Source organism: Diabrotica virgifera, chromosome 1, assembly GCF_917563875.1.
Source record: "Diabrotica virgifera virgifera chromosome 1, PGI_DIABVI_V3a".
Taxonomy (NCBI): Eukaryota; Metazoa; Arthropoda; class Insecta; order Coleoptera; family Chrysomelidae; genus Diabrotica; species Diabrotica virgifera.
In genome coordinates, this window is record NC_065443.1 from 39,106,164 (window position 1) to 39,118,178 (window position 12,015).

A 12,015-nucleotide genomic window follows, 5' to 3' on the forward strand; every position below is an offset into this window, starting at 1 on the left:
GTTTGCTGTATTTCTTATAGTCCAGGGGCATCTGTTTTGAGATGGGCGTTGACAGGTGACTCAAATTTTTTTGCAGAAATTGCTTGAAAATAACTCAAATAATAATATTTGAGTTATCCTCCCACCCAAAATGGTCCGGAACATTGTTTAAATAATCAAAATGTCAAAATATGAAGGAAAAATTCGATTTTTTTATTGGTTTTTTGATTATAACTTTAAAACTATTCATTTATGAGAAAAGTTGTACTGACATAAAAGTTGCGTAATTAAATTACCTACAATATAGAATTGTATATAGCATTTACCCAGAAAAACTTTATGATATAGTAAAACAGTACTGTAAATTTCATTAAGATCGGTTTAATAGATTTTGCAAAATAAATTTTGCAATCCAGCTTTCGCAAAAAAATTCATTTTTTTTTTAAATGTTGCAGGACTGAAAATAAAGCAGATAGCAAGTTGAATTTTTTTTTGCTTATAGAAGTGTACTGTACCTTTCATTTGCAATTTGCAAAATTAAAATCGATTAATTACCACGGCGCCAGGAAATTTTTTAAATAAACATTAATTTTTGGTGCTACGCGCAAGACAGCGGTGTTCGATTCACACAAGTTGATTTCCACCAAAATTTCTTCGAATCTTTATCTAATATATTATTTTCTTACTCTATATTTTGTTGTATTTTAATATTTTAATTCCACAAAAATCAAACTAATTTTATTATTGTTTGTGAAATATTGTTTAAAAAATTGCATATGTTTAAAAATAATAAACTTTTATTCACTAAGTTAAAATTTATGAACAAAGAAAGTTTTTGCTTTAAAAAGTGGTATTTCCAAAGGATACAGTATTTATTTTTATTTTGCAATAAACAAATTTATTTATTTATATCGAAATGTAATAAAAATTAAAATGTATCAATCATTATCAAAGGTCATTGGAATGCCCAATCAGAGCAAACTATCCTCTGTCCTGCGCGTAGCACCAATAATTAATGTTTATTTAAAACAATTCCTGACGCCGTGGTAGTTAATCGATTTTAATTTTACAAATTGCAAATGAAAGGTACAGTACACTTCTATACGCAAAAAAAATTTCAACTTGCTATCTGCTTTATTTTTAGTCCTGTAACATTTTGAAAAAATAAATTTTTTTGCGAAAGCTGGATTGCAAAATTTATTTTGCAAAATCTGTTGAACCGATCTTAATGAAATTTACAGTATTGTTTTACTGTATGATAAAGTTTTTCTGGGTGAAATATGAAGGTCCCAAGTGTAGCATAAATGGTTGAAAAACGTAAAATGCGAATACTTGTTTTTGTATGTTTTTTTCGCAATTATTGCTATTTTGCAACATGGGTGACTATTTTTTTAAATTGTTAACCAATTCTATATTGTAGGAAATTTAATTACGCATCTTTTATGTCAGTACAACGTTTCTCGGAAATGAATAGTTTTAAAGTTATAATCAAAAAACGAATAAACAAATCGAATTCTTCCTTAATTTTTTGACATTTTGATTATTTAAACAATGTTCCGGACCTTTTTGAGAGGGAGGATAACTCAAATACCATTATTTGAGTTATTTTCAAGCAATTTCTTCAAAAAAATTTGAGTCAGCTCTCAACGTCCAAATGTACTAATATTTTTACAGATGCGCCCTGGTCTACTATGCCATACAGAAGTAGGCAAACTTTACAACACGTTGCCAATTTGAATATAACAATTATTTTTTGGAAGCTCTATAATAGACAATATTTTTTGCATTAGATATTTTAATTCAAAACAGACAGCACGAACTTACTAATAGCCCAGTAAACGAACGGGAAATACGGCGATACTGTGTAATTTTCAGGGGCAACTCCGAATTGCATGAAAATTTGAATATAGGTTCTACTTACCCTCCACTTCAAAGTTGAATTTGTGCCGTTGGTTGCTATTACTTGGGGCGTGACAGTTACCCCTTCTCGGAGGTGAAAAAACATACCTTCAAGGTAAGCCCGGAAATGGATAAATTGACTGATTTATCAGCAACTTTCATTCTATAAAGTTTTTTTTATGTAAATCAATACTTTTCGACTTATTTGCAATTGAAAATGTTTATTTTTCAACAAAAAAACTACGTTTTCAGACGTTTTTTTCGCAAATTACTCAAAAAGTAAATATTTGATCAAAAAATATTCTTAGTAAACAACGAAAAGAGCTGTGTACTCGTAAAGTTTATAGATCCAGCAAAAGCAAATTTATAGCTCATGAAAAATACGTTTTTATTCGTCCAATTCCAAATTGAATATTTCATCGTAAAATAACCAAAATATAAAGCACTTTTCGGAAAAACCCCATTTAAACTCTTTTAAAGTGTATAAAAAAGGTTTACTTTAATTGTTTATAAAAGTTTCTAGCAATAAAAATAAGCGAGTTACGCACAAAATAAAGTTGGTCCATTTTTTTGGTAAAAAATCATAAAAATCTCACGGTGTTTAGCTCCCAAAATAAAATTACTCGTTACTGCTTTACAAACAATTTAATTTACTTATCTATTTTTATATGATCTGTCAGTTTCACCGGTTTGAAGTGCTTATTTTTGAAAGGGTTATAGTTGAAAGGACTTGAACGAATCACTAAACACGAGTGTATGCAAACTTTGAATAGCCATATCTTAACCATTTTTTGTCTTACAGGAAAAAAAAATTAAACTAGCATATTTTTAACAGCAAAACCTACATTCTTGACTCTTTGAGATTTTTCGTGTTACTAATACTTCTTAAATTATTTTGAAAAAAAGAAATTCTTTCAAAATTTTTTTTTACTATAAAACCAAATTTTTTCATAAATAAGCACTTGAAACCGGCCAAACTTACAGATATAAATAGTATACATACAAGTAAATGGTAAAGCGGTAACGATTAATTTTTTTAGGGTGCTAAATAGAGGGAGATTTTCACATTTTTTTTACAAAAAAAAATGGGGCCAACTTTTTTTTCAGCGTAACTCATTTATTTTTAATGCTAACAAACAAAACTAAAGCTTTTTTAAACACTTTAAAAAATGTTAATAACTTTTTCCCGAAAGTTTCTTAATTGTTCGGTGATTTCACGTTGAAATGTTCGGTGATTTCACGTTAAAATGTTCGGTGATTTCACGTTGAAATATTCGATTTGGAATTAGACGAATAAGAACGTATTTTTCATGGACTACAACTTTGCTTCTACTCAGTTTATAAACTTTACTGATACACTTGTTTTGTCTACTTGTTTTGTGAAATCTACAATGCCGAACTTCCTCATGGCTCCGACCCTACAATCCTCACTCCAAAATATTGCAGCAAATGCTGCATTAACGGACATTCCATCGACGAATGCCCACAAAAAGCATTCGTCTGCCCCCACTGCGGCGGCAACCACAAATCCAGTGCCTGCACCAAACAGCAGGAACCCAAATGCCCGAATTGCGGTGGTGACCACCCCGCATATTCCAACAAGTGTCCACAAAGACACACCATCCCCTCCGCCCAACACGAAATACAGCCACTTACGATCGAAAGATCATTCCCCCCTTTCGAACTCCCTACTGAAACAAAGAACATCTTGTCGATTCAGACTGCTCTGCTGCTTAACTTGTTGCCCGAACTTCGTGAACATATCGCTGCAATCACGGCTAATCTGATTAGCCAAGTCTACGACCACTCGACAGTGGTCCACGGGTACGGGAGCAATGTCACGGTGACATTCCGCTCCAACCACTAAACACCCTCCCTTTATGGATTTCACCCTAGGCACAGTCAACTGTCAGGGTCTCTCCAAAAAGAGACCCCTCATCAAGAATATCCTGTCGAAGCATAACATCCAGATCCTCGCACTCACAGATACTCTGTCGAAAAACGATCCACACTTCGCAGGATATTCGATCATCCATCGAAGCCGCTGTCAGGTTTCACGTGGGAATGGTATTCTCGTGAAACACGGAATACCGCACAACACACACACATTCCCACAAAATTTTCGTCCACCTGATGTGGACTTCCTGGCAATTGACGTGCATATCCCCAACAACGAAACCCTCACGATAGTCTCTTACTACAAACACCCGGATCAACCACTCAACAGGCATTTGCTAGAGTACTTTTCGAGGCTCGGCAAAGCTGTGTTGATGGGAGATCTAAATTGTAGACACACACAGTTTGGTGATCACCGTCAAAACCCAGAAGGCATCCGCCTCACGGATTATCTACTAGACCTTCCCATTTCAAGAATCACCAACACTGAATTCACGTTTTTGAACGCCAATGGGGCCTCTATTGTCGACCACATCCTAGTTACTAGTAACATTCTGGATCGGTTCGGGGATAGATGCCACATAGGCGATTCAATAACGTCAGACCACGTACCTCTTCTTGTCGACACCGACATACTCATTCCAAAACAACCAAACCCTCCAAGATCTATAAGAGACTATCGTCACGCTAACTGGACTGAATTCCAAAACTTCATCACACAAAATCTACCCATGTTAGGCGAACTCGATACTAATGATAGTATCGACACCAGTGCAACCGATATCGAGAACCTCATCACTGAGGCGATCACGCACGCAATTCCACTCAAACAAATAACATATACATCACCGGCACTTCCACAATACATCATTGCCAAAATTCAACAAAAACGACGTCTTCTACGTCAATACAAGGCCAACAGAAACCCACTAATCAAAACAGAGTACAACCGGATCTGTGCCAGGATAAAGAGGGAAATATCTGTCCTAACGGCTCGCCGGTGGGAAGATGCTACCTCAAAACTGGATTACAGAGACGGAGGTAAATTCTGGCAAAAATTCAAAGTCCTAACAAAACAAAAACTATCTCAACCATCCCATCTGTTGGTCAACAATCACATAGTAAACTCCCCAGAAGGGAAAGCCGAAGCATTCAGAAATTCGCTTCAAAACAATTTTCAAACTCCAGATAACCCGAACTTTGATCGCATATTTAAATTCAACACAGAATACATTGTAAATGTTACTCTCAACCACTACATTCCAGTCTATGATCCTATCATGGACCCCCTCACAGACAGGGAAACGGAGAGCTTTTGCCAAATCGGCAAAAACAGCGCTCCCGGACCTGATGGCATCAACCGAAGGTGCCTCAAAAAACTTCCAGAGAGTATCATTCCTCTTCTAACTAAAATATTCAATGCATGTCTCAAAAACAGCCACTTCCCTACTCCTTGGAAAGTGGCCAACACCATCATGCTTTTGAAAAAAGGCAAACCCCCAACCGACGTGGAATCCTATAGACCAATTTCATTAATCAATACTCTGGGTAAAGTTCTTGAGCTAATCCTAAAAGAGAGGCTCAATGACTTTCTCGAAAACCACAATATCATACCAAAATTCCAATATGGATTCCAGTCAGGTAAATCTACTAAACATGCATTAATAGATTTCACTACCAAAGTCACTCAAACCATCAACGATGGTTCATTCGCCATAGCCACATTTCTGGATGTGCAGAAGGCTTTCGACCAGGTCTGGCACGACGGGCTTGTTCGGAAACTTCTGGACATCGGGCTACCATTGCAATTTACCAAAATTGTACACTCCTACCTCCACAACCGTACTGTCAGAGTTAAAATAGGCGATCAAAAGTCCACCCCCTTCACTCCACAAGCTGGAGTTCCCCAGGGTTCAGTCCTAGCGCCGCTGTTGTACATCATCTACAACAGCGACATCACTAACCAAAATATCCCAGGCACTCGGCTGTTTCTCTATGCAGACGACACGACCCTGCTCTCAACTACCTCTCGATACAACCCAAGACTCCTCTTCAGAAGAGCCCAGGCTCTGTTAGACGGCGTCGGCGAATGGTGTTGTAAGTGGAGAGTCACGCTGAACGCGAACAAAACAACAACAATTGTGTTTCGCGCCCCTTCTGTGTCAAACAGAATCATTCGCAATGAAGACGACCAATATCCTCTGAGTCTGTTGGGAGAAAGGCTTGTTGTTAGCCCGACTGTGAACTATTTGGGAGTACTGTTTACCAGGACTCTCAACTGGGACGCAGATCTAAAGGCAACTTTAGATAGGGTAAGGAACAGGGCCAGACTTCTCAACGCTCTCTCGGGAAAAATTGGCAAGACACACAAGAAGACTCTCATTCACACTTACAAGACCTTTATCCGACCCGTCATGGAGTACAAATCTTGTATCTACTCTCTTTGCTCGAGACAAAAACAAGAGAGGTTGGTGAGGACAGAGCGTAGAGTCTTGCGTAGATGTAACTATGAGCACTGGCGATATCCCTCAAACGAAATCCATAACATCTCGAACACCCCCAAAATCACCGAGAGAATAAACTCTCTGAACAGGAACTTCACAATCAAAGTAATCAACGGCCCCCCTTCCGACACACAAGAAACTCTCAAATGTTCCTGTTCATCTTCCGGCCACGTACTCCACCGAAAGCCCAAACGCAAAAAGATTCATGTACCGTCCGCTCTAATGCAAACATGCATTGACGAACTCCCGGTGGAGTACGAAAACATCCTTGAGGCTACCCCGTTAGCCTACCGTACCCACCTCTAACACTTCCTCTTCCCTACCCCGAACAGGGAGAAGTTGGTTTTTTGCGGTTTCCCAACTTCATTGCACAATTATACCTGTTCGTCCCAAGAAAATAGCCGCAACTATTTTCTCCACTCGAACGCTCACTGTCCACGCTGCACTCAAAGCCACCTCCTGACCGCCGACGAGGGACGCAGGTTCGCCTGTCGTTGTACAATGGTTTCTAGGGAGATTGGTCGAGAGCAAAGCACGGACAGTACACGTAAATGTCTATGGAACCAACAACAATCCATCAAACTTTCTTCTCTGTTGACTTCTTAGCCTTCTGGACACCACCGTCCGGCATAACCCAGGATCCAAGAACACCAGGACACGGCGCTCACCCCAGTGTGGTTTTCGGACTGTTTGCTTTTACTGCCAACACAATACATTCACCTCAAACCCTGAAGAGGACAAAATCCTAAACGGGGAAGCTCATTGTACGCATTTCTTCTTAACATTATCAAGACAAGCAAATCAAACAATGTAGTAGTAGTGTGTTTAGACTTGTTTTGATTTTTTTTATAAGCTACACTTTGCTAATATTTTTTTTGATAAAATATTTACTTTTTGAGTTATTTGCAAAAATCCGTCTGAAAACGTAGTTTTTTTGACGAAAAATAAACATTTTCAATCGCAAATAACTCGAAAAGTATTGACTTACGTAAAAATTTCTATAGAACAAAAGTTGCTTAGAATTAGTCAATTTATCCATTTCCGGACTCACTTTAAATGCTCTTTTTTTCACCCTCGAGAAGGGGTGAATGTCACCCCCCAAGTAAAAGCAACCAACGGCACAAATTCAACTTTGAAGTGGAGGTTAAGTAGAACCTAAATCCAAATTTTCATGCAATTTGGAGTTGCCCCTGAAAATTACACTCCAAAACGGTCATTTATTGGGCTATAAGCATAAACTACAATTCATCGAGCTAGTCGATTTTTTGCTCAAGTGTATTTTACTGGTGCAATAACTACACTGACCGGCAGAAAAAACGGCCACCCCACAAAATGGGTAATTTTTGATATCTTGAATTTCCTAAAGCTGTTGTCCGATTTAAGTGATTTTTTAAAATATTTTATAGCCTTATCTTTTAACAATATTGCTGTAATAAAATTGTTGCTAGACAGGTATTATCATTGTATACTGGGTGTACCAATCAAACTGTGTTTTATTCTCAAAGTTCACCATACCCTGTGGAATATTCTAGCATTTATAAAATATTGACATTAAAACCCAACTATAGCCTCAGGTTTTCTTAACATTCTGTTTTTTGATTCATTCGCTTATGTTGAATAATAAAAAAGTTAGGTACTAACAACTAGCCATGTTCTTCATTAATACAGGGTGTTTCTAAATAAGTGCGACAAATTTTAAGGAATAATTCTGCAAAAAAAAATATAGACCGTTTGCTTATAAACATATGCCCGCAAATGCTTCGTTTCCGATATACGGGACGTTGAATTTTTTCTTACAAACTGACGAATTATTTATTGCTCTAAAAACCAGTTGAGATATGCAAATACAATTTGGCAGGTTTTAAGAGGTTGTTATTGCGCATTTTTTGACATACATTTAAGAATTTTATATCACCATTGGCGTGCATGCGGGTAATATTACCCGTATGCGCGCCAATGGAGAATATAAAATTCTTAATTGCATTTTTTTATGTAATTATGTTTATTTACAATCTACATCATTAAAAGAGTATCAAGTAAATTTGTTCCATGTTTTTGGGCATGAAGAAGAGACTTCCAATGATGTCTCATCTTATTCTATTTATGTTAAAGTTTTAAAATAGGTCCCGAGGCCAGGTTCTATCTAGTCTCCTTGTGACAGGGCCATTATGGAATAATTCCCTTACTAACTCATTGTCATAGTGAATGGTACGCTCGTTTTGTGATTCCGAGGCTCGATGGATTTCTTCTCTGATAAAAGGTATATTTAAGTCTTCGTGAAGTGTTTGATTAGTTACATACCATGGTGCATCCACTATTGATCTTAGAACTTTAGACTGAAATATTTGGATGATATTCAGTGATGTTGACTTTGCACAGCCCCAGAGGTGTAGTCCGTAGTACCAGATAGGTTTGAGTATTGCTTTGTACAGAAGAATTTTGTTTTGGATGTTGAGTTTTGATCTGCGTCCAAGGAGCCAATACATTTGCCGAAATTTTAAGTCTAGTTGTCTTCTTTTAGTCTGTAAGACGTTGGTCAAGATAGATGCCAAGGTATTTAGCGTCTGTTACTGTTGGTATTCGTACATTTTCCATTCTTACAGGTGGGCATGTGTTGTGGCGGTTGGTAAACGTTATTTGAGATGATTTTGTTTTATTTACTTTTGTTCGCCATTTTGTGTACCATTCACTGAGTATGTCCAGATGGTGTTGCAGGTCTTGTGAGGCTTGTATGTGATCTTCATTTACCGCTAGTATTGCTACGTCATCAGCAAAGGAAGCGATCGTAGTATTATGAGACTCTGGTATATCGGCTGTGTAGAGTGAGAACAGCAGCGGCCCGAGAACACTACCTTGCGGAACTCCGGAGTTAATAGGACAGAGGCTGGATTGTTGGTCTTTGAATTTTACTGAGAAATATCTACTTGATAAGTAGGATTTGATTAGGAGGAAATAGTTACTAGATAGTGCTAATTTTACTTTGTAAAGCAGACCTCTGTGCCAAACTTTGTCAAACGCTTGTGAGATATCTAGGAATACAGCGTTGCAGTATTTCTTTCCTTCGAGAGTTTTTGATATTTCATTTACTATTCGATGGACTTGTTGTGTAGTAGAGTGATTTTCCCGAAAACCAAACTGCTGTTCTGGTAGTAATGTTAGGAATTCATGATCTTAATTGCATGTAACTCAACCAATAGAGTTATAGCCACTGGGCGATCACTCTTAATGTAAAAATTCTGTACAACAAAAATGCTTAGTGTTTATGGTTTGAAATAAACAGATGGCGTTTGTAACAAAAAAAAAAAAATTGCATGTCAAAAAATATGCAATAACTGTATCTTAAATTATATCAAATTTCATTTTCATATCTCAACCGGTTTTAGAGCAATAAATAAATCGTCAGTTTGTAATAAAATAATTCAACATCCCGTATCTCGGAAACGAAGCATTTGCGGACATGTGTTTAGAAGGCAAACGGCCATTATTTTTCATGCACATTTACCCCTTAAAGTTTGTCGCACTTATTTAGAAACACCCTGTATTAATTAAGAACATGGCTAGTTGTTAAAGTCCCTAACTTTTTTATTATTCAACATAAGCGAATGAATCAAAAAACACAATGTTATTAAAATCTGAGGCTATAGTATATTTTATAAATGCTACAATATTCCATAAAGTGTGGTGAACTTTGAGAATAAAACACAGTTTGATTGGTACACCCGATATACAATGATAGTTTACCTGTCCAGCAAGAATATTATTACAGAAATTTTGTTCAACAATAATGCTATAACATATTAAAAAAATCACTTAAATCGGACAACAGATTTAGGAAATTCAAGACATCAAATATTACCCATTTTCTTGGGATGGCCGTTTTTTGTGCCGGTCAGTGTAGTTTGACTAGTCTCAAACTAGTGAGTGACTAGTCTCAAACTAGTCATTGCGTTTGACAATGCAATGACTAGTCTTGTTATTAGAACGCACTGTAGACCATTAAATGTTTCCGATAATGTCGGATTTCATAACTACGATCCTAGATTGACGAGAACAAAAATAAGCGAGTCAGGTTCATGAAATTGTGTAAGACCAATACCAACAAGAGACAGAGATAAACGTGTCTCGCCTGAAGTAAGAGGACGAAGAAGAATTTAAATCGAATAACTATAAAAATGAATAAACGTGAATAAAGCATATGTAGCTGTCTCTGAACAAACTGAACAAAATGACATGGGTGGCTTAGCGACATCTGCTAGAAACAAGTCAAAGTTTTCAATTTAATAAAATATAAAATAATATTAAATTAAAAACCTTATTGGAACCACATTTCTGGTTACACCTCCGTAGTTTCTAAACATGCAAGCCAAACGGATGCTGGAGCGAAAGGAAGATGAGGGAATTCTACAATTCGCAATTAACAACTCACCTGTCCAATGCGGAAAAATCCAACGAAAAATTGCCCCTTATATTCAGATAGGAGTAAACTAATAGAAATAAAATGAATACACATTTTATTTCGTTGCAAAATTGAAAGGTGCTACAAACACTCTGAACGAACTGAGATATAAGATGGCTTTGGTTTCGTCTTGCAACGAAATTAAAATGTTAATTCATTCTTTTTTCTATTAGTTTACTTCTATTTGAGTAAAAGGGTCCATTTTTCGTTGGAATTTTTCCGCGCTGGACAGGTGAGTTGTGAAGTGCAAATTGTAGAATTCCCCCATCCTCTTTTCGCTCCAGCATCCGTTTGGCTTGCATTTTTAGAAGCCACGGAGGTGTAATCAGAAAAATAGTTCCAATAAGGTTTTTAATTTAATATGTATTATTTTATGTTATTAGATTGACAACTTTGACTTGGGAATAACTATAGTTTTTAGATGATTTTTATAAAGTCAGCATTTCAATTTACCTTCGCAAAAAATCTTGAGATTCTTCATTATCCAAAAATCCAAGAATTACAGTGTTTGGTTTCATCGCTCCCATACCAGATAGTCTCATCAAATGTTGTAGTCCCTCACGAACTGTTTTGGCCACAGTTAATTCAATGAAAGCTTTTACCTAAAAAAAAAACAGTTAAATCAAAATAAGGAAGGTCGCCATAATTTTCTTTGCCTTTGTCTTTTGTTTGAGGCTTTAACAACAATATTATTTCGTAGATGTATCTAAAAATGATGCCCAAAATTCCCTTAACCGAACTTAGGTAGAGCGCAGTTCAATGCTTTTTTGTTCATTGAAAAATGAAGTGTTCATCAATTAGGTGGAAGGTCTACATTCCAACGAGAACTAATAAAGTTTGAATGAGTACACTGACAAATAATTCATCAATATTAATACCTTGCCAACACCTTCATCAATTAGCCTATATTTGTCCAGTTCTGAACGTAGGTCTCCTGTAAAATTTTCCACCTATTTCTATCTTCAGTTTCTTGCATCCAATTTATGGTGATGCGCTGTATATCATTCGTGCATTTGTAGGTAGTTGTCCTCTGCTTCGATACGCCTCTTGTCTTGGTCGCCATTCCAGAATCTTTCTGGTCCATCTATCATCCGTCAATCTGGCAACATGCCCGGCCCAAGCCCATTTTGCCATGGCTATTCTTTCAACTGTATCTGTGATGCAGCTTACTACCTTACCAACAAAAAATTACCCGAATTATGATAGAGGGATTGTTTACCTCACGCACCAAGCTATATTTTCTGTTAAGTTTCTAATGTGATAGGTTCATATTCGAAGAAT

General features: G+C 36.7%; 1 protein-coding gene across 2 annotated transcripts in view; it reads right to left on the bottom strand.

Moving 5' to 3' along the window:
* Positions 1 to 12,015, bottom strand: part of LOC114335832 (solute carrier family 12 member 9) — a 144,995-nt gene that overhangs the window by 70,306 nt on the left and 62,674 nt on the right. For both annotated transcript variants that reach the window (XR_007697890.1, XM_050650106.1), the window contains exon 10: positions 11,188 to 11,336. Coding sequence is in view for 1 of the 2 variants with exons in the window: in XM_050650106.1 (XP_050506063.1) it covers positions 11,188 to 11,336 (149 nt within the window). In the remaining variant the exon portion in view is untranslated. The remainder of the gene's footprint in view (positions 1 to 11,187; positions 11,337 to 12,015) is intronic.